A 23,795-nucleotide genomic window follows, 5' to 3' on the forward strand; every position below is an offset into this window, starting at 1 on the left:
GACCACGGACCGCAGAGGGTTCAGCGCAACCGGCATCGAAGAGTTTTCAGTAAGTATAAACTAACAGTCTGTCAAGCTCTCACACTGGCAGGTTTATCATAGACTATAACTGTAAAACACGTGGATTGTGCGCGAGTAGAAGACTGGGTACGATTGTAGCAAACCCTCCAGTCCTTATATCATGCACAAATGGATTTCGTATGGCTATTTTTGTTTAACGTCTCTGTATAACTGTATAACACCTCTGTATAACTAAAGTTTTACAAAGTGCATTAATCACCGAGTGCATGAAGTTACGCTAGTTGTCAACCTTGGTTACTATAGACACACTCTAGTAAACCTCCCTGCTAAATAGGATAAGATGATAGAGTTGAGTTGTCGTTTGCATTCGTCTTCTTGACTCACAATGAGGTCGACGTATCCGTGTGCTGCGTCGCCATGATATGTAGTTAGCGACACTATGCTGTTTCGTATGGCAAAAATTTTGGATAATTATATATTGGCGGCGACTCAAAAGGCCATTAATTTGCAAACTAAACGTTTCCCCGTGTTATACACGGTATGAAGAAAAGAAGAAAGCAACTGAAAGAATAAAATCTTGTTTGTTGGTCAATATTTGCAATTACAGATCGTCGATAAATTAATGATAAACTTTTTACAATCCAATGAAGCTAATTGTTTATGTTGCCATACAACACGTTTTATACTAACTGTTCATTTCTTCTTATTACTTATCAGAAACAGGTCACTATAGTTTATGCTACTCTTGTACTTTTAAATTCGTCTGGCATGTGTATTCTTCTGTTTACTTTAACCGAAAAACTAAGCGTAACGCGCGTTACTACCACCTTTATGACGTCGCGTGATGTCGAATGGCGTCAGAGCAGGCAGATCCCTTATGGTTTCCTTAAACGCAATTGCTTGCCATGCAATCAAACGGGAGTGTCATTTCTCCCAGTTTGTTTCAAGACTGAAGACGTGAACTGCTATTATCTATACGTTTGTGTTGTACATAACGAGAAGTGAGACGATGAGAAACATGTGGGACTGTCATCATCTCTCTCTTCTGTTTTTCACAGCAAGCAGACTCTGTAAAGACTTCCGTATGGGTTACATTACAGTGCGTTCACACTAGTACCTAGTTATCTCAAGTGTTCTTGAGTCAAGTGTGCACGCATTTAATAAAATATGTATTAGATGCATGCATGTGAAGAGAGGTAAAACAAATACAGTGTACTTTCCTTACTACCAAACCGCCCTCTTCGCCTAGGAATGAGGTGATCTGACTTGCTAAGTATACATGCCAATCCACCCTCTTGCATGCCCTGGTTATTAATTAAAGCATGAAGTCGTAGAAACAATTGTCTGTTGCCACTGAGGAGCTTTGTGAAGCCAATCAGCAACATTTTGACGCATAAAGCGATCTCAAATAGCACTCTCCAATCCAGTACTGACACTGCGCGAAATTAGAGTGTCGCAGAGCCAACGATATACGGGACATTTGCTAACCAGTCTCTAAAATCGATTGTATATCGAATGAACGGAGTGGACTGTATCATCTACTGTATATGGCTTGTCATTGCAGCTGTTATTGGGAGTGTTGCTCGTTTTCGAAAACCGAAAGCAGACGACCACATCTGCCTTACAAACATCCTGTTTCAAACGGTAAAGCAATTAGAATTATTGTATAGTGGTCTACCATGTCAGTAGTAAAAACGAAGTTCAGAACGTATAGACACTAATTTTTGTTGTTATAGGTATCGGAATTGCAAGCTAGAGTGGAGGTAAGTGCATGCGTTCCTCCGTGTGTTTGCCTTGCAGAAAACTTTTTTCACTGCATGTGTCTGTCTATATTATTTGTGTAATCATTTTACGTTCTGCATACATCTCTTTATAATATAAAAAATTTTTTCTGATTTTAAAAAAATTTAAAAACAACCTGATGACTTTTGTATACACGAACTGTGTAACTAGTGCCTTTGTTGTTGGAACTGTCTGTCAATTGTGTCTATTAGTGTTGCTTGTTAGACTTGGCTTTAGGAAATTCACCATTTCTCATGATACTCTACTCAGGGCCGGCGGAAGTAAATTTAGATTGGTCAGGTCTAACGCACGCTAAAGGGCGGGGCAATTCACGTGACACTACAAAAGTCTAATTCAAAATCCTCTTAACTCAAGGCTAACAACACTATACAGCTACGAGAATCGTCCAAATACTGATAATTGATGTTCAGAACTACTGACAAACTGTTCAGCTACGTGTGTCAGAGACAGCGAATCAGTACGATCCTTGTGCATATGCAGCAAGAGTAGGTGATTTAATCTATCCTGCTTTATTGTACTCCTAAGGTACGTTTTCAATCTCTTGAGGGCACTAAATGACCTCTCACTGATGGCTTTAGCAGATGGCAGGACGATAATGAGTTTAAGGACGGTGACTACTTCCGACATCAAATCCCTTTCGTAAGGAGATAAACTCAAGATGTAGTCCCTAATGTCACACACTGTTACAGAAGTCTTGTCTACGAGACCAAAGTTGGCTTGCAAAATTTCAAGTTGAAGTTGCAGTTGTTGGGCATCTAAATCGTCATGATACAATGAAGTGACATGGTTGAGGCATTCCCTATAATCGTCACCCTTGAAAGCCTTTAGCAAAAGGTCCTGCAAGTTGCGGTACATTTTGAATCCGGGTTGATCAAACCTAGCTTGAATAACATTCACAATTAAATCGAGTGCTTCTCAATATTGCTGGCAATAAAATTGCTTGCAAACATCGAAAAACTCAGGTTCAGTACTACCCTCCTCATATTGCCTTGGAACTTTCCTCTTTCTGGTGCAGGACAGGGTCATCAACATCTAATTTAGTCCTTGTCTCTTAAAAACTCTTCCAGAAAAGATCGAACTGTGTGTCGTCTCTGAGCACGTGCAGAGTTGCAACAGTCATCAAAGCTATCCGCTGACCCTCAGCAGCAGACGGCTTGGGTGATTGTAGTGTCTTGCTCAAGTTATCACTATGCCTCCGAATTAGTTGTGCAAAACAAACCCCAAACAAATTTCGAAACGTTTTAAACTGGATTTGAACGCCAATGATGCGGCCCTTGATAGCAGAATCAGATACATACTCTTTGGACATCTTCCAAACCTCCTGAAGAACACAGTAGTTATCAATTGCTGACTTCAAAGAGTCTGCCCTGACCGTCCACCTTGTTGAACGCAATGTGCGGAAACCAGGGGTGTCTGGTGCAAGACTGTCCTTCAGCTTTTGCAAAGCAGTATCCCTTTTTGGAGAGTACTTCACAAGCTCTGAAAATTCATAAGTGGTGTCCAGTGCATCCTTCATCTCTTTGCAATGTTTTACAGCATGCCCAACAGCCAAGTTCAACGCGTGCCCGTAGCAGTAGGTGTATAAAGCTCGGGGTTCTTCATCCAATAGCTGCTTTGCAACACCGGTATTCCCACCCTTCATGTTGGCAGCACCATCACAGCATTGCCCTCGGCATCTTGACAGTGAGAAGGTCATGCGCACCAAAATATCTCTGATGACACTGACAATTGTATGTGCTGAGATGTCATCAATCTGGTACATACCAATGACATATTCTTGTGGCTCTAAATTGCCATGATCAATCCAGCGAATACATAATACCAGCAGCTCTCTGTTGGATGAGTCTGTGCATTCGTCACACATGATGGAGAAAAATGTAGGCTTCTGGATACATTTAGCTGTTTCTCGAAGAATAGACAATGCCCTGATTTTATGAACTCATTTTGCATGTCATGAGATACATATTTGCTTGGCTTTCTAGTCAGCCAGCATTTAGTAGAGGATCATCTTGACCACGTAACTTCAGTAACTGAATAACGTTAGAGTCAGTATCATCCCCATCTCCTCGAACCAGTAATCCCTGTCTGGCTAAAAACTTCAAATTGGAGATGATTTTGAGCAAACACTTCCTGTTCTGTCCCTTCTCAGTTGCGTGCTCTCTAGACAGCATCTCACCTACATCTCGGCAAGTTTTGGGCAATTCAACGATCATTTGCATTGCCTCCCTGTGGCAAGACGACGCTTCATGAGATTTGAATGCCACCATGGCTTCCTTCCAAGTGGAAAACCCCTTTGATACAAAGGAAGGGCCCCCTTTCTGCCACTTGATCTTCTTCGACTGCAACACTACCACACACACACGTGGCAGAAGACGACATCATCCTTACTGGAATAGTGCAGCCATTTACACTTCTCAAACCAATGCGACTGACACTATTTTCTGACGACTTCTTCTTACCGAAGGTACGCTTTGGAAAGACGAAACCGGACATTGGCTGACACGGCTGACTTGGAACTTTAGGTAGACAGGACTGAGCAGATTCTGTAGAAGACGACATACTGTCCAGTGATCAAGCATGTGCTGAGCTCTTACCTGACTGGGGCACACCTACTACTTTCGGTAAGTCGTCTTCCTAGTGACTTCTGGAACGTTTCCGCCTACTTCAGGCACACTGACAGTCTAACATGGACTTGGTAAGCTACTTCGATTTGGCGCTGCCAGTAATTAACTGCTGATAGAATTCTTTCCTTTCCTGCACCAGCAGGGCGATTAATTACAAATATATTTAATTACCTATACCGTTTACCGGAAGTTCTTTCCTTTTGTCTCCTGGTGGAACTACTACTTTCAAATATTGGTCCGGAAATGGCTGGACCAACCTTACAGGCTCCGCCGGCCCTGCACTACCAACAACAATAGGCATTGCAACCAACAGTAAGGAATGAAAGAACTGTGCACTCATATACCTGCGAATGCTACGTACTGGAGTCCAGGACTAACCCACGACACTGATCAGATTCTTCAGCATTGTCGACGTAATCCACATCAACATCAAGAGTAGCTCATCTCTTTGGTTCAAACTTACTTTCACGCTCTAGTAGTAGGTAGAAAATAGTCACAAGCATTCTACAGGACTTACCCCTCATTTCTTATTCTTTCTTTCTGCCTTTTCTCCTCTTCTATATTTGTTGACTTTCTCACATTGTCACTTTGCAATGGCTTCCTCTAGTATAAATCGCCATGGCAGCTTGCTGCTTCAGGCTTCAGTCTCCTTTTACCTTGGGGTAAAGCCCAAAGCCTCCTACTAACGTCATCCTCCGTTTCGAAACATTCCGGCTGAGAATACGCACTAGACGGGTCTGAACGTGCGGTTGGCCCATTCCACCTATCTCTCGCTTCTTCAACTCGCATTGTCCATTACTTTCACATCTTGGCATTGTTGGAAAAGCGAATCAAAGCCACACTTCCTTTCTGAGCGCATTGTTGCAGCCAGCAGACAACCAGACGTTTACTTTCTCGTAAAACTTTACTGTTGCAAGCATGCTCTCTAACCACTTCCATTTCTCTTGTGATGTCACGGCAGGTATACGACTACTAATCATTCGGAAGCAACTTTGCGCCTCGATATCTTCACGAATATAGCTTCAAAAATTAAACTTTTAATTTTGGGGGAATACGAATGTTAAGAACCAGCGAAAAAGTCAATAAAATAATTTTTGATTTTTCTCATGTCATTTACCCTTTAATTAATTTTAAAAGTGTGTTTGTAATAAACAAGGTTGCCCACTAGTGCAATTTCATGCACTCGGTGATTGATGCACTTTGTATAACTCTAGTTATACAGAGACGTTAAACAGTTATACAGAGACGTTAAACAAAAATAGCTATACAGAATCCACGTGTGCATGAAATAGGGACTTGAGAGTTTGCTAGACTCGTACCCAGTCTTCTCCTTGCGCGCACTCCACGTGTTTTACAATTACAGTCTGTGATAAACCTGCCAGGGTGAGTACTTGAGAGAATATTAGTTTATACTTACTGAAAACTCTTCGATGCCGGTTGCGCTGAACCCTCTGCGGTACGTGGTCACAAATTTCAAAGTATTTGGGATAAAATCAATATTAATTAATTAATTAAATGGGCGTGTTCTTTTATCTTAGCTAAGGCGTGTACTAAAAGCAAGCGCTACATAATTAGTTTTTACGTACTGTCATACTAAACGTGTAGTGACGTCAGTATGAGGTAATTAAATAAAAGTTTATTTAATCAGTTATTCCCTATTTTGAAAGTTTCTGGAAACTCAAAGTAGAAATCTTAAAAGTGATATAGTGTTGAAACCCCACCAATCCTACCAGTAACTACGGGCATTCCAGCGGCGTATAGCCAGGCCTAAATATAGGGGGAGCATGGCAATTTTAATTACTTATTAATATTAATATTAATTTACAAACGTAGGACAATTTAGATATAGGTATCGTCCCCAAATAACAACCTCATATTTACGAGTATAAAACCAATTTATATATTAGGATTAGCATTATAGATAAATTTACTATCCACATAATAATACTATCCACTTTCACACTTTCAGTGTAGCTAGTAGGGATTGGTGACTGGTCATCAACAACAAATACAATAGATAATAAAAGAAACACGCCCACAAAATTTAGGAGATCCTTCTATAATCTCCCTTAGCTAGGGCTCTTCTGAACCCATTATATCCACCACTGATGGTGCACGACGTGTTTGAATCATAAATGAATATCAAAGCAAGCACGAGCATGTCCTCGATCAAAATAATACAGGCGGTGAAGCTAACCCTAAACATTAAACATTTATGCTTTACACAAAGTGTAAAGGGTCACACTTTCTTATATTTTGTAGTAAGACAATTGTTCAACTGCTGTGCATGCCCCAGATGTCAATCCCCTATGCATACATATCTAGCAAGTAATTCTTTAGTATCATTGCTATATCTAGTAAAAGAGGTTGTCGTACAGCAATCAGTACATGTACTATTACTGCCCGCGTCCTTCGTACGGGCAAGATACTGTAGGGTTCTCATTCTGACGGAAGACGCAGTCTGCCCATGTGAAATTTTACGCGGGGTCAATCCTCGAAAGGGGACTACGTGCAAATTTTCAATTTTGTACGGATACCTTTCCCTTTACTTACCGAGTGTCCCTGCCGATTTTGATTGCGAACAACAAAGGCGTGGTTGCTTATCGCAAACACACTCACACACACACACACACACACACACACACACACACACAAACAAACAAACACACACACAAACACACACACACACACACACACACACACACACACACACACAAACAAACAAGCACACACACAAACACACACACACACTACGGATTTATAACGTATCCAGATTGCAGCACAGCTTGGCGAAGGCATACAAACAATACCACTTTTGCAATGGCGACTGCATGGTGCTACTAGCTCAATACAGATGCTGCAAACATCCTCAGGTGGAATGGCAAACCACTACTACATAAGCTTACTAAAACAGCTAGCTCACAGACAAAAATGAAAAAACACAGACACATTAGCTGTCCTGGCCAAAACATTGTTCTTCGCTACTGCATATATATGAATGCAGTTTGCGGGAAAAATCCAAAATTGAGCCAATCTCGGTAATGCAAATTTTCTGTTGTCGTTCCAGTCGCATAACAATCGTAGCCATCATAGCAGCTGCTTACTCCAATTCCTAAAGCATAGTCATCCAGTCTGCACATCGATTGCCCCGAGTTGTCTCCAATGCATCCGATGCGACAAATTGTGTGCCGTTCTGCCACGTTGGGATTTGTGCCGTGGGCGCATCCATCTCCTAAGTTCAGTCCGCACCACTGATGGTTGGCTGAATAGGTGAAAGAAGGAATGACGCCAAATGCAGCCTCAAGAGTTCGAAAGTCGTAATTCTCAGCAACAGTGACCCCAAAATTGTTGGCGAATAGTTGAGAAAGTGATATTCCAAGATTATGAGTGAACACAGCACAATTGGTGTGAGTTCCGTTGTAGCACACTTTCACTTTCTGTCCATTGATACTAAGCCATCCTTTGCTTTTCATCGAACTTACTGCACTAACGTCTGCTGCTGTATCCGGCGCAATGAGCGTGTTGTTATACCAGTATTGACTAGCCGGAGCCCACTCTGAACTGTTTCCATGTGCTCGAGCGACGAGTGTCCATCCTCCTCCTCCTGAAGTCATATCACAATATGTCTGCATATAACGAAAAAACAAATAATTATCATACACAATGTGTTGATGGTAAACACCCAAATGCAAGTGCTTGCGCATGTGCGTGGCAATCACTCAGACTTTATTGCTACAATATCGTATTTTTTCAATTTAAGGTAAATTTTTGAGGCCCATAACCCTCTTTGGCCTGGCCCCACGGTTTCTACACTTATCTATACGCTTATTGTTCAGTTTACAAAGGAAGTTTGGCAGTTGTATTATTCTAATTTTGTATGTAACAAGGAATGACCTCGTACAGTGCTCCCCCCGTACTGTCCAATAGTAGGTAGGACTTAGAATGCTCGCTTCCATGTAGACCACTGTCATACAGCTCTTTACAGCTCCCTGCGGCTGAAGTTTCGAGTCTAAAAACAAAAAATTGCAATTATTGTTAACTTAAGTATATTGTATTTGTATGATAAATACGATTACTTTACAAATTTCCAATTTGAGCCACCGCACACGATAAGATGGCTGAAGTCTGGTGTCAAGAACCTATGGCCTGTGTTCTCAACAGTGCAACTTTCACCTGCATATCTTGGTATTTTGTTGATTTCATGAATCTTCAGCCAACGAAGTGTTAGATACAAGTACAAACCACACCACACGACACCACTACACCACACACACACACACACACACACACACACACACACACACACACACACACACACACACACACACACACACACACACACACACACACACACACAACCAAGTGTTAGATACCGGTATACATCACACCACATACACACCACGAGACAATACACACACCACAACACAGACTCGAACTTCCAGACCAGGGAGCGCGCGAATTCTAGTCAGGACCAAGTCCATACTAAAATGATTTCGGGGTATTTATCAAAAGCGATGCTAAATGGTAGTCTAACAGCGTAAGATCCTTTTACCTAGATCAACATATGAGATCTCATGAACAAAGAAGAGACGTCTGCAGTGTTTGCGGCGATATTTTGGTAGATGGCATAAAACCACGACTCTTTGATTCTTCGGCAGACCGCTAGCAAGTCTAAGCGCTCGACTGTCGAGACTAATGCTCGACCAGTTGTCAAAGGTGATGGTCTAGCGATGCTGCTGTGCACGTTCTGTCACCGCAGGCTTAAAAATATCGAAAAACTGAAGCTGAAACTAAAAGTGAGATGTGTGCGAGCACCAGAGCCTTCATCAAGGCTATGGCTTGCACTTAGCCGCCCACGAGGATTTCACACGCGCACAATCATCGTTAGTGCACTAGCATAACCAATTACTACTAAAACAATTAGATTTTATAACCGACATTCCGGTTGTAAGGAGCTGATTGGCTGAGAAGGCTATTTCCGAAATCATTTTAGTATCGACTTGGTCGAGACTAGAGCTCGCTGGAAGTTCGAGGCTACACAACACACCACACACCACCACACCACACCACACACACCACACCACACCATACATATCACATCACACCACACCACATCACACACACCACACCACACAACACGACACAACACCGCATGCACGCGCACACACACACACACACACACACACACACACACACACACACACACACACACACACACACACACACACACACACACACACACACACACACACACACACACAAACACACGCACGACACAAAACACCACACGCAATAGCCCACATCACTACAGCTCACCACATCACAATACACCAGAGCACACCACAGCACACCACTCCACACTACACCACACCAAACCTCCACACAACATCACACCTCTAAACCACACCACACATCCACATCACACGACACCAAACCACCAAATCCACACCACCACACCACACCACAATACCACACCACACCACCACACTACCACACCATACCACCACACTACTGTACACCACCACACCAGACCAACAAACCACACCACCACACCACACCATACACCACCACCACACAACACCACACAAATCATACCACCACATCACCACACCACAACAAACAACCACACCACAAAACACCACACTACACAATACCACACCAATCGACACAATACAAACCCACCCCACGTCACGTCACGCCACACCATCACGCTACGCCCCACGCCCCACGCCACACCCCAGCAACGCACTCACCCCACCAACCACCCACCTCACCAAACCATCCACTCACCAAACCATCTACCCACGAAACCACCCAGTCCATCCCACCAAACCACCCAACCAACCAAACCTCGCCGCTCCACCAAATCACTCACCCCACCAAACCACCCCACCCAACGAAACCACCAACCCCACCAAACCACCCCATCCCAAAAAAACACCCGACCACACCAAACCATCCATCCCCATCAAACCAACCAACCCCATCAAACCAAACGGTTCCACCCTACCATGCCACCTAGGCCTTGCCCAATAATGCCAGCATTAAAACGTGAATTTTAGAAAGCGAAAGAATTCTGAGAATTTTATGTAACTTTTTATGGGCGGCTCTACAATGGCATATACGCATGCGCAAAATAGACGACGCGGAAGACGAACTGGCCGCCATGGCCGGCGCAGCTGCAGTCAGTGCAGTGGCCGCATCAACTTCAAGTGATACAAGTCAAGCAGATGGAAGTTAACAATCTGCTGTGCCTACGATGTGAAGGAAGTTGATGTACTGGATTGGTGGTATACACACCAGAGGGATCTTCCAGCATGGGCTAGCTGGTGCTTGCAAAAATGTTTTGCTTATTCAACCATCATCTGCTGCTGCAGAGAGGGCCTTTTCTATTCTATGCAACTCCTTTGGTGAGCGGCAAGAATCTTCCTTGCAAGACTACATAGAGTGTTCTATAATGCTTCAGTACAATGGTCGTGGACTCGTTGTCAATGACACCGGCCTTGTTGTCTGTTGAATGATGTTTAATAACTTTTGCTGATATGGGTACTACTAGCCCTACACTAAAGGTAAATTAGTGGTAATTTGAATTATTTCATTCACTTCTATTTATGTTTACGGTTAATATTAATGAGAATTTCACGAGCATTTTAGGTAAATTCTGTAGAATTCGAGAATGGAATTTTAGGTGAATTTTCTGGCACTATTGGGCAAGGCCTGACACCACCCCACCACACCACCCCACCATACCACCCCACCCCACCAAACGACCCCACCCCACTAAACGACCCCACCGCACCAAACGACCCCACCCCACCAAACGACCCACCCAACCATACCATCCACCACACCAAACCAAACACACACGCACATACACACACACATACACACACACACACACACACACACACACACACACACGCACTCACACACCATAAACTCTATACCCTAAACCAGCCCATCTCAAAAGATGATGGCATAAACAGTGAAAAATAGCAAATCTCTACTCAGTTTATCTACTCAGTTTACCAGTTTGCAAATTGGTAATATATTGTACAGAGTCCTGAATCGTTTAGTTGTCTACACAGCAAGAGATGTCAAACTGCTGCTTCTTGCTAACCCAACAGTAGAGATCGCCCACAAGCACCATAGACCATCGTTCTACTTCTTTCCACGCTGGAAAATAGCCTCGTCCTCAGACTCTCTCGCGCTAGTCTTGTCCAATGTCCGTATGACAATTGCAGGCGCGAGAGAGTCTGGGGTTATCCCGCCTACTTCCTGCCATGTCTCCTTACCAAATGCTCACTAAGAGTCTCCCCCAACGTCATCACTGCTTACTAAATGGTCACTAAGTGTCACTCCCAACGTCATCACTGTCATCCCTAACGTCCTCAAGTGTCCCGTAACTTCAAAATGAAATTAGCGTTAGAACTAATCAAATAAACGTACCACAAGGAATGCTATGACCTTTGTTTGGTATTTGTAGCATATCCAGCACTTGCAGACAACTGAAGCATGTCGAAAAGGTAAGTCTATGGAGTATTGATGATGGTTGTCGTGTAGGCTTGTAGTATGAGATCTACAATTGGCGGAGTGATGACCTTCTACGTAGATCACATGTGGCCAGCCAATAGCGTTTGCGTGCAAACTAGAATCTGTAGCAAAAAGCGCGCAATGACAAGGGAAGAGTTTGATCTTGACATGAAACTACGGTCTAGGGGTCAACTTGAAGCTTCCAGGGCTATTCTTTCGCAAAAAGATGTCTATTTCATACTTGAAGACTTCTCGAAAGGTAGACGGTAGTTTCACGTCAAGATCAACCCCTTCCCTTGTCATTTCCTCTCTTTTTGCTACAGAGTCTAGTGTGCGCGCAAACGCTAGTGCCACACAGGAGATGCGCGTGTGAACTAGGTAGAAGGTCATCAATCCGCCAATTGTAGATCTCAGACTAGAAGCCTACACGACACTCGTCACCAACCCTCCATAGACTTACCTTTTCAATATGCTTCAGTTGTCTGGAAGTGCTGGATATGCCGCAAACAGCAAACAATGGTCATAAAATCCCGTGTGGTGCGTTTATTGGATTAGTTCTAACGCTAATTTGATTTTGAAGTTACGGGACACTTGATGACGTTAGGGGTGACACTTGGTGACCATTTAGTAAGGATTGATGACGTTGGGGATGACACTTAGTGAGCGTTTAGTAAGGAGATATGGCAGGAAGTAGGTGGGATGATCCCAGACTCTCTCGCGCCTGGACTCGTCATACGGGCACCGGACAAGACTAGCGCGAGAGAGTCTGGGAACGAGGCAAGCTGGAAACCAACTTCTTTCGTCCATGCCGCGATGCCATTTTCACTGCTGCACTACGTGCACGTGGCCTCCTTCTCCATCGGCGATAACAGGGAAAGGCGTAAAGTCACGAAAATAAGTAATTCGACGTTGCAAGCAATCGAAGCACTTTGCAACGTGGGAGTAGTGCGACGGGTGTTCTTTGCAAAGAAAAATGTTGCCGTAGGCTCGCTCTCAAACGCTGGGTGTGGCACTCCTGTCGATCTGAGATGGTTTATCTTGATGATGACGTATGAAGATATCGTAGAACCCAGATGGTAAGCCGCAGAGAATCAAATGTTCCAGAGCCGACACGCTCAGGAGGCTGACATGCTACATCCGCGAACACACACACACACACACACACACACACACACACACACACACACACACACGCACGCACACACACACACACACACCAACACACACATACACATACACACACGCATATAGATATTCAACTGTTTCTCACGTAGTTGCAAGCACGCGGCGCAAGTAACAATATTTCACCAACCATACAAAGACAAATATTATAATAGACGCGCATAATTTATATATGCACACGTTTACCATGGACGTTGCATTAGCAATATCTTGTAGATCTTCTCGAAATTGAGCAACAGCTGCTGTTAAATTCTAAAAACAATAAATGACGTCATAAATGATGCAAATGAAATGTGTTCAAAATAAAATCCGAATTCTGGTTTAGTACAGAATTAGATGCTTGCATTTTAGTAACGTCTTCTTGCAATTCTGACGAAATATTCTAGTAACGAATGAAGTAATATGAGAAGAATTAACTACAAGACGCAATCAGGCAAGAACACACCTGCAGGTGAGCGGACTGTCTGATTTGCTGCTGCAATTGATGCTCTACGTCTTCTACTTGTTGCATCAATTCCTTCGTAAAGAGAACGAGTTACAGATATTGAGAAACGACATAAATTTCTAAATAGTGACTACTAACTATTGAGCTCTGGTTGAGATGCATGCTGTCTCCCTGAAGTTGAATGGTGATTACTTGCAATTCACTGTTCGCGCTCTATCAACATTTCTTCAAACTTTCTTACATTGATAATTTTTTCTAATTAGTTAACCTCCAAGTTGATCCTTTTTTCTCTTTCACTCTCTACTTGACTTTTTATGTCACCCACTTCAAGCTTTATCATCTGCAATAGAAAAGATCAAAGTTACTCACTCAGAGAACAGTAATTCAGTTGTATCGATTCCTAAATAGGTAATCTATATGTATCTTGAAAGGATATTGCAATGATCCTAATGAAATGCTCTATTGATTTATCACACTGCTGTTTAATAGATGCATAAAGACGTGATGTCACGTGCATATAATCAGACCAATTTTAATAAACTTTAGTCGACACGAATGCAGGTGTTAAGTTTGCTAATTAACACACACACACACACACACACACACACACACACACACACACACACACACACACACACACACACACACACACACACGTACATGTAACAAATACTCACTGTCAAGCTTTGGTTGGAAACTTCAGCGTTTGTTGCAAGCCGAGATGTCAGTTCTTGAACCTCCGCCTACACAAAGTTTGCTTTAACATAATCTCAGCCAACATCGTTTCCATTGCAAAGAAACAAGATTGTGGACCTCCAACTTAATCCTGTTTCCTTTTTCACTATTCAAGTCACTTTTCAAATAGCGTAATTCCATTTCTATCGCCTGCAACAAATAGCATTTCAATTTATTATTATAATATATCAATAGTGAATACTACAGACTAGAAAGCAAGCGCAGAAGGTAATGTGGAACGGTGCGATTTTGTCTAAGCAAATCGAAAATGTGATTAGACATTTCTCAATGGTTTACTGCAATTTTTAGTTGACAGGATATTGAATATACACGCGCGACTGCGCACATGGTACGTAACATGTATCATTTCCTTCTGAAGCCTCAATAACTTGGGGATGCACTCATTATCATACAACACGCAACCCTGGTCTAATACTAGACAGCAGGCCCGTTGTAGGAAGACTTTCAAAAGTGATCCGGTCTAACGCACACTAAATGGTGTAGTAAGAATAGCACGCCAAGAGAAGCAGTCTTCAAGGCTGCAGCATAACGAGTTCTTGAATAAATACTTCGTTTACTGTAATACGTGGCTATGCAATGACCTCAAGGCAGCATAAATAGCATGCAATTAATTCATGATGCTTACATTGCTTTCGTTTCAACTATAAATATATTAGTTATTTAAGCATCTATATTTTCAATCGGGAGTTTTGGGCAATGGCCAAATATCCGAAGTACACTATTTGAAGCACAAAACGGACCGACCGAAGAATTCTGCTACGGCCCTGAATTTTGACCTCTTGTGAAAGTTCACTACAGAAAAGAGTGGTCCATGGCCGGACCAGCTAGACCTTTTCCTACGGCCCTGTGTAACAGGAGCATTATATAAGGTAGTTGGTATGCAATTAAACCATACACGGTCTTGCACTTACCTTCACTCTGTCTTGCAATTCAGAAACCTAAAACAACCATGAACGAAGCGCCTATATACAATACAATTCATGTAACATACACTACGTAAACAGTGTTCTCGCCTGGACTTTCTCTAACCGGCAAACAAATTAGGCTATGACGACTTTGGCAAAATTATTATAAAATGACGTGTGTGTGTGTGTGTGTGTGTGTGTGTGTGTGTGTGTTGTGTGTGTGTGTGTGTGTGTGTGTGTGTGTGTGTGTGTGTGTGTGTGTGTGTGTGTGTGTGTGTGTGTGTGTGTGTGTGTGGCCTCGGCCTCCCAGACCCGTGTAGCGCCGATACAAAATCGTCCTCCACGGGTCTGGGATGGTACCGCCTCTTCTCAATATATTGCGGTTGGTCCTAGGACCAGCATTAGCGTTCAGTTTCATAAATGCATACCTTTCCAATTACAGCTGTAATCAACGAAGACATCTCATGCATATCTGCTGTCTACCAAAGACTACACTGTACACAAACGACGACTTGTAGTGCGCTCTTCACGCAAACTCACGTCCCTACACGTCGTGGTTTGTATTCTGCGCCTGTCAACGGCAATACCGACACCTAGTAGAGCCGTTTGTTCGAACCGATGCTCCGACATCTACACTAGCCAGCCAGCTGCATTCTCAGCGACTTCATGATCACGTCTACTACACAGAGTCTTGCGGAGAATTCACGGCGAAGTTTTGTCGCGATTTCGCGGCAAGTTGCATCGAATCCAGACGATCAAGTCACAGCGGATGCGCGCATCGCGAATTTTCATCGCGAATTCGAAGCTCCACGCGCGACTAGCAGCTACTCGCAGCGGATTCACGGCGATCAGACACATGCCGATCGCGTCCGCGGCACCACTAGTACAAGAAAGTGCTTCCTAACGTCCCGTTCGCGTTCCCTACTAACACACAAATGATAAAACCGTAGCTACTGTAAACACAAAGGTACCCGTGCAGCAGGATGCGACACGATGTTCTAGCGCGACATGTCTTCGTCGTTCTTGTATTACGGCCGAAATTGGAAAGGTATGCATTTATGAAACTGAACACTAATGCTGGTCCTAGGACCAACCGCAATATATTGAGAAGAGGCGGTACCATCCCAGACCCGTGGAGGACGATTTTGTATCGGCGCTACACGGGTCTGGGAGGCCGAGGCTAGTGTGTGTGTGTGTGGGTGTGTGTGTGTGTGTGTGTGTGTGTGTGTGTGTGTGTGTGTGTGTGTGTGTGTGTGTTTGTGTGTGTGTGTTAGTTCAGACCGTCTTTGTGGCCAGAGGCTACAAGACGGAGGGCATCATCATCAACGATGGCCTACTTGTGTGCGTGGGTGTTTTACAGGAACGCAGGACTACTTGTGCCCTATTGATTCTGAGGTGTTTGGCGAGGCTTATGAGCAACTGGCCTCTGTTGAGCATAGCTTCTATAGCCAAAAGTTTGAAGACGCCGCTCAGAGTTGTCTTAGTGTGATGGGAATCAGAGCTGCAGACATAGCTTCAGAAAAACTGTGATGGTTTATCTAAAAATATTTAGTAGCGTTCATTGAATATATGCACATTAATTAGTTCTGGCAACAAAGTATACCAATTCTCTTCTTTTTGTCTCAGAAGACAAATTACTGTGAATTTAAAAATAACTTAATTTTTAAATTATTAAAAATTGAGCGTTATAAGTGTAAACATATATTTTGCAAGAAGGTTACCAATGAATTGATTACTAATATCTTTAGAACGGTGAATAGCTATGGTGATTGAATAATACTATATTAATTATTTAACAAGCTAAAGCATATTCGAGAATTACTTGGAATTGAGAGTCCGTAGCAATGATTCACTGACTACGCGTCTGAGTCATGAGTGAGCTAGTGTCTAGGTGGCCAACGAAGACTCAAGGTACAGCGCGGATTTCGAGAGTGGCAACTTCTGTTGGTCTACTTTTAGACTGTATAGTGCTGAACGGTCCATGTAAAGAGCAAAAGACTTGCTTACGTTCATTCCAGCACGTACATGAACTTGGCAGGGAGTAATATTTTTGTCATTAGTATGAATATGGCAAAGATCGGTTAATAATTCGTTATTGAAGTAAATTGTCATGTGTAAATTGTCATGTGTAAATTGTCATGTGTAAATTGTCATGTGTAAATTGTCATGTGTAAATTGTCATGTGTAAATTGTCAAAGGACTCCATGGGTACAAGTCTACTTGTAGACAATGTACTACGTAGGCTATCTAGCAGTGTGAATTAACGCAAACTCAGGATAAACATAGTAATTTCAAAGTTTTAATTAATCGGTTTAATTAACTATTAATTACCACTAACCCCGTATCAGACAAAGGTCAATCCTAAACACGATACGAGACTTGCTAACAAAGCGTAAGCTATACAGTCTCTAAACGGTGTCGTGGCTGCTTTCATACACATGAACAGTAGACTAACTTACTAGATAGACTCATCAAGGCGCGTTTTCTTACTCTCTGTCACCTAGCATTCTCAGGCACGATACACGCGTAGTTTGTTAGATACGTGGCAGTGTTGCCCTTCCCACGCTTAAGAAGGCGAAATTTTCACTTTTCAAAAAACAACTAGCAATCTCAAAACGTAGCCATACCATTCAGCAACAACACCCCGAAAGGAGTCCTTCTAATTTGGACAACGCGAAGAGTTTTAGGAAGTCGAAGAAGACAGGTCTGAAGAGCCGGCGCGGCTCCAAGCAGTCGTCTTCTTCGTCAAACTGCACCGCCATTCTGGAACGTACGCGAATTCTAGACGTGACATCGATAAAGGAAGTCCCGGCAGTAATCTGTGACGTCTCGGGATAACCAGATATATATTAATTAAATAATTTCTGAAATGTGTTGCGCAGTAACGCTTGGCGCATAATATAGGTGTGGTTGCTGGCTCCGACTTTCATTGTCTATAGTGAAGACCAATAAGCATTCAGTATATATCTAGATATATAATTTGTTGCACGTGCGTTTCAATAGCCCCGCCTAGTTATTTGTTTGGCGACCAATCTTCAGTTGCGTTGTATTGTAAATGAGTTAAGGCCTGTCCACACTAGACCAGAATGGATCGCGATCCTGCCGATCGCGATCCGATCGGGATAGCGAGCGTCCACACTGCACTTTGAAAACGATACCTCCGCCTCATTTCGCTATCACGTGACTGATGACCGATGTGTATGTGTGGTTTCTTTGCTTGTAGAAAGCGTTGATACAGCGACGTAAGGTGAGCGAGAACAAAGACGAGTGAGGAGTGCTAGATGTTCCGACTACACGCGCAGCGTACGTGAAGGTAACGCCCACTATTTCTAATTGGATTCAACCGATCGCGATTCGATCGCGATCGAATCCACCTCGCGATGTGGATCGGACGGATCGCGATCCGATCGCAATCCGATCGCGATCGAGTTGCAAGTGTGGGCAGCGTTGCGGTTGGATCGCGATCCAGTTGCCAATGTGGACAGGCCTTAAGCTGCCGTGATTGGTTATGATAGAAAGACATGGAATTCGACCGTTATTTTATTCGAAAACCGTTCGGCGCCCGGTTTTCTACTTCTACTAACGGTTTTTGGCCAAGCTTACCGTTTTGGGAGACGCGTCAGCGTGGACAACTCGAACCGAGCAGACTCGCTCACCGTGATCGATGATTCATGTTTCCCCGCTAGTATCCGTGCGAATACGGATTTGAATAACGCTAATGTGAGGGTAGACATCTGTGGGAGATGCAAGAGGAGACGTCTACGACTGCTAGTTGTCGACAGAAGGAGGTCTGGTTTCGTGTCTGGTTTCGCAGCGAAACTCGTGTTCTAGTGAGTCTCATAGCTCATGCAAACGAATTTCGACTAGATGGTCATCCAGCGATTGAATTGTTGTATCGACATTGAAATATTTGTGGCTACGAATGATTGGATTCAGACTGATGTCTGGTACCTACTGGTTGTTAACATGACATTGGAATAGATTGATAGTTTTGTTGTATTTGAGATTGTTCTACGTTGTCTAAGTAAACTAATAAAGTAAGAAACATATAGAAACATGTAGAAACCAGGGGCGGATCTAGGATCTAACTGAAGGGGGTTCGCGACGGCGCGAAATCAATTGTGGGCGTGGTCAGAAAGTTGTTTAACTAAGAAGGGGAGCCAAGCTGCATCCTATGTAAGAATAAATGACACACACACGCACGCGCACGCACATGTAATGTGTATGTACACGTACAGTATGTACCGTAAGTGTAGTCACAATCACTGAATGCAAGATCGAACAACGAGATCACACCGCCTCTGATTTTGAAAGATGACTTTGGCATATTTATACGCACAAATCAACGTCGTACGCAGATTGTCAGTGTAAAGAGAATCAAAAAGCCTTTACAATATTGAAACTGGTAGATTTATACATAGATTCTTACATAGTATGATACTGCGTCAAGAGACGTAGAGACTAAGGGTGCGTTGGAATACTAGTTCTAGAACTGGAATTGTAGGGGGGAGTAAAGTTCTCTAGCGTTCGATTGGTAGTTCTAGCAGTTCTGTCTAGCGAGCTGGAATTGTTGGAACTGTCACGCCCTAAATGCAAAATTCCCGGAGGTTGACGAAGTGAAATGACGGGTACAGATGCCGAGGCCGTTGTGGACCTTCTTGTTTGTTATAATGAACACTTGTGGCGACCATCGGCTTGCCGAACACTAGAAGAACGACATTTGGGACTGATTACAGTGACCTTCTTGGCGCGAGCAGCTCCAAAAAACCGAAAGCGAAAGCACTGCTGATGTTCGAACAGACTACAACAAGTGGAGTCGAAACGTCATGCTACTTCGTATTGACGCTTACCGGAAGTATGAGCCTTTTGCTCATGCTCAACTTGCTGACAGTTCTAAGCGTTCGTTTGCTAGCAAGAGTTCCAACAGTTCTGGCAGTTCCAGTTCTAGAACTGCAACTAGTATTCGAACGCACCCCTAGTCTGCCCGAAAGGTGGCGCGCGCCCCTCGCGCCCCTCGCGCCCCTCGCGCCCATGCCTGGATACGCCCCTGGAAACATGTAGAAACATGTGCAGTGACTATGTGTTGAGGGTGTTGGCTGACTTAGCTAGATTGAATTACAGAGTAGCCAGGTGTTGGATATCAGACTTGGGTGGCAAATGGTTGCCAGGAAACGTTCGTGTTACATGAAATGTTCTTGCAGAGTTCTACACAAATTGCTCGTAAACAGCCACGAAACTCAGCAAGAAACTACATCTCCATAAAAGTATCAAATCTAGCGAGCCATTTTCACGTCTCAGACCGTTCCCTTTGAACAACGACTGCGTGAGTGTCGTCAGAAAGAAAACATTGCGGGGAGGAGGCGTGAGAAATGCGTGGGCGATACCGTATTGGCACCCTACAACAGCTAGAGCAGTTCTTTTTAGACTACCAACGTAAATACAAACAGCTACAGTATCACGGCAGTAGCTTGTCACCGCAAAAAACTGTCAGTGCAAGAAACCGTGCGTGCAAAAACCGACCTTGCAAAAAACCGACCTTGCAAAAAATCGTGCGTGCAAAAACCGTGACCCTTCTCGGCCACGGCACTAGATAGTTCAGAATGCGCCGTCGTTTAGAAGCCGTTGGTGAGATCACACGAGTTTGTTTAGACAGGTGTTCTAAAGAGATCCGGATGTAACTGACGTTAGCCCTCACTGCCAACCAACACATCTCGCGTAATCATGGCTTACAACTTGCTTATTAGTGGGTCCTCTTCACAGTCGTGCAGCTAATGCCATAGATCCAACGCAGAGCTACCTGAACAAGAACATTCGTGACTAATTAGCGCTCCCCCGCGACTGTATTCGCTGCTAATCACGAATTTAGGCTATATCTGCGTTCAGTGGCCATTGTTCCAGCAAATAGACAACTGCATTGTCTTGCACGCAAGTTCAGCTATTGCGCGTTTGCATTCCGTTGTTACATAACTACACGCATTGTGATTATCTGAGACGCTAAACGAGAATATGGTCTCACCGCAGCTTTTTATAGTAGGTATTGATTTATATGTTGTGACTGCGCTTATTATACAAACAGCGCCGGATCCAGAAATTCTTGAAAGAGGGGGTTCACCGTTAGCAGTTATTTATAGCATTACTAATTTTCTCTTTTCTAATGAAATTATATAAAATTATTGAAGGACGCCTATTGGAAAAGAGGGGGTTTAAATCCCCCTAACCCCCTCTGGATCCGGACCTGACAAACATATCAAATGGGCTAGCGAGTGGCTAATTGCGATCGACATCGTGTCCGTTGACGTGAGCGCGTGCCTAGTCGTTTCCTCTAGGCACCATGGTCGACCACTGGAGAGATATCTAGTATAGTTCCAGGAATTAACTAATGCACGGGAGCGGGAGTTTAGACACGCGTACGTATACTTTCGTAAAGTACAACATTACCAACATCCGGTGAGGACACTGATACTGTAGTGTAGCTAAAATTGCTTGTTACCGCTCGAAACAGAATGGTTGTAAGACAGGTCTCGTTATCCGCTTTCGTGTTTCTGAGAACGAGCAACACTCCTGCCAGCAGCTACAACAACAATTGAAGAAAAACGATAGCATTAGCTAGACGTACACATCTACTTCTCTAGGTGTTGCAGTTTACTTACTCCCACAAACAAAGAAAAGAGATAACGACGATCCCACATTTCTCGCCTTTAGACGTAACACCGCAGGGATGTAGAAAGCTGGTACTGTATGTAGAGTCCCGTATATTGTTTCGGATAACGGCTAGATTTCGACGCGAGTTCTTGGTTCAACGCAATTGTCTAAGTATGAAATATAGGGCAAGGTAGAGACGTTAGGTAACTGATCTTGATCCGTGACAATCAATGGATTTGGCTCTTTCTAGCGAGAACGAGACTCGACTAAACGTCTACCACGCCCTACCTCTAGACCCGGACACAAAGACCTCTAGTTTCGGATGCCCTCTTGTGTAGCGCTACCAAAGCACAGACACAAACCGAATCTATTTCTTGCAGTAGCCTAACATCTCATCTTCCAAACAATCGTATGAACAGCGTCGTCGTGTTTCGTGCGTAGCCTTGGTAGTCATCAGAGTTGAGTGAAGTCACGCCTTCTAGTTTGGGATGCCCGAAACACGCTAGATCGTCATTTTCTGAGCAAATTTAGACACTCTGTAAATATATTAAGCATAGAATCTCGACGTCTAGTGCTAAAATCAATTTTTAAGACATGTTGTACGTATTTCAAGCCAATTTCTCATCACTCTCTGAAGCGTAGAGATCGTACCCCCTTTTTAAAAGCAGGTATTTTTGCAATGGCGCATCTCTCCCGTATGTAGATCTTCTAAAAATCACAATAAATCTACCTCGACAGCTACAGACCTGCCACTTCGTACAATGGTCGTCGTCAACGTCACCTGACCGTCGGCCAGCCCAAAAAGTTTGATATCAATGCTTACAGCGGTATCACTAGGAAACGCCCCTTCAACATTGTGGGTCTAGCGCAGAACCTAGAATGAAGCCATACAGGCACAAAAACGAATTTGGAGATGCAACAGACACTCTACACGGCAATAAACATTGTTTATCCCGGCTTACCTTGGGACAGTGCAAAATCAGACTATGGAAGAAACCGTAGTAAGCTACACAAACTATTGTAAAACTACTTACAAAGTAGAAATAACCAACTGTACACATCTATCTACACTATCTACAAACTATTACTCTCAACAAAGCACGTCCTCTGCTTGTACGGTGCACAGCTTCGAGCTTCTGCTCGAAAGCGACCAAGCCCTGACCACTTCTCTGACCAGACCGTGCGCAATGACCTGAAATGAACTGAAATGACCCCCGAATGCCGCAAAAGTGTGCAACAGCAAACCTTCTGCACGTAGAGACATCTTGTATTCACCTACGCCGTTCTACTAACTAGCGAGACGGTGCATTCTTGCAGACATCCGGTCCCGTTGCAAACAACAAAGCGACCGGAAGTATGGCGACGCTTGAAAGAAAAAATATCCGTTGAGTAACGAAACAGCACTCCCAACCACGTTTAGACGAACCTATGGATTACGAAACAATACCTCTTCTCTTCCGAAGCTGCGCTAACCTCTTCCCAATCCTCCTCTCGGTGTGCTGGACGGCCGATTTCGGCCGAAGTGAAAATGTCAAACTACGGGTCGGAAACTCGCCAATCAAGCACGATCAGACTCTCTACGCCTTCTTCTTCATCTTTCTCCAATAGAGAATATCGTTGGGATCGACAAAGAGGAACGACATGGAGATTTCGAAGGTCGACATGGCCGTGACGTCAGGGACGCCATGGCGAACACGTCCGCAAACCAAAAATTCCAAATTAATCATGACGTTTCTCTCTATGATTGGTTGAATGTAATTGCTAAGTTTGAAGCCCGTACAACGGCTCCTTCTAGGTTTAAATCTATTTTTAGGTTTGGCGAGTACACTCGCCACGTAACGTCAACTTAGCGCACTTCGATTTTGCTCCTAACATGCTCTAGAT

At 43.6% G+C, this 23,795-nt stretch overlaps 2 protein-coding genes and 1 long non-coding RNA gene across 5 annotated transcripts; all 3 read right to left on the reverse strand.

Moving 5' to 3' along the window:
- Positions 1-2,875: 2,875 nt before the first annotated feature.
- LOC134181792 (zinc finger MYM-type protein 1-like) lies at positions 2,876-3,688 on the reverse strand. The gene has a single exon (XM_062649059.1). The coding sequence runs from the start codon at positions 3,686-3,688 to the stop codon at positions 2,876-2,878; it is 813 nt and encodes a 270-aa protein (XP_062505043.1).
- A 3,554-nt stretch (positions 3,689-7,242) lies between these two features.
- Positions 7,243-22,000, reverse strand: LOC134182529 (angiopoietin-2-like). 3 transcript variants are annotated; one of them, XM_062649947.1, is made up of 13 exons: positions 21,920-22,000; positions 21,760-21,840; positions 15,276-15,302; positions 14,422-14,493; positions 14,286-14,351; positions 13,877-13,948; positions 13,747-13,821; positions 13,609-13,680; positions 13,492-13,545; positions 13,350-13,415; positions 8,525-8,655; positions 8,343-8,457; positions 7,243-8,074 (listed from the first exon to the last, which is right to left on the reverse strand). In XM_062649947.1, the coding sequence occupies exons 1-13, from the start codon at positions 21,956-21,958 to the stop codon at positions 7,430-7,432; spliced, it is 1,515 nt and encodes a 504-aa protein (XP_062505931.1). In that variant the 5' UTR covers positions 21,959-22,000; the 3' UTR covers positions 7,243-7,429. The 3 variants fall into 3 exon arrangements, with proteins under 3 accessions (XP_062505931.1, XP_062505932.1, XP_062505933.1); XM_062649948.1 differs by lacking the exon at positions 15,276-15,302; XM_062649949.1 differs by lacking the exons at positions 15,276-15,302; positions 21,760-21,840; positions 21,920-22,000 and adding an exon at positions 21,708-21,742.
- A 913-nt stretch (positions 22,001-22,913) lies between these two features.
- Positions 22,914-23,606, reverse strand: LOC134182678 (uncharacterized). The gene is made up of 2 exons (XR_009970397.1): positions 23,359-23,606; positions 22,914-23,276 (listed from the first exon to the last, which is right to left on the reverse strand). It is a non-coding gene; the product is annotated as an uncharacterized LOC134182678 (long non-coding RNA).
- Between the last annotated feature and the right edge of the window lie 189 nt (positions 23,607-23,795).

Source organism: Corticium candelabrum, chromosome 7 (assembly GCF_963422355.1).
Source record: "Corticium candelabrum chromosome 7, ooCorCand1.1, whole genome shotgun sequence".
Taxonomy (NCBI): domain Eukaryota; kingdom Metazoa; phylum Porifera; class Homoscleromorpha; order Homosclerophorida; family Plakinidae; genus Corticium; species Corticium candelabrum.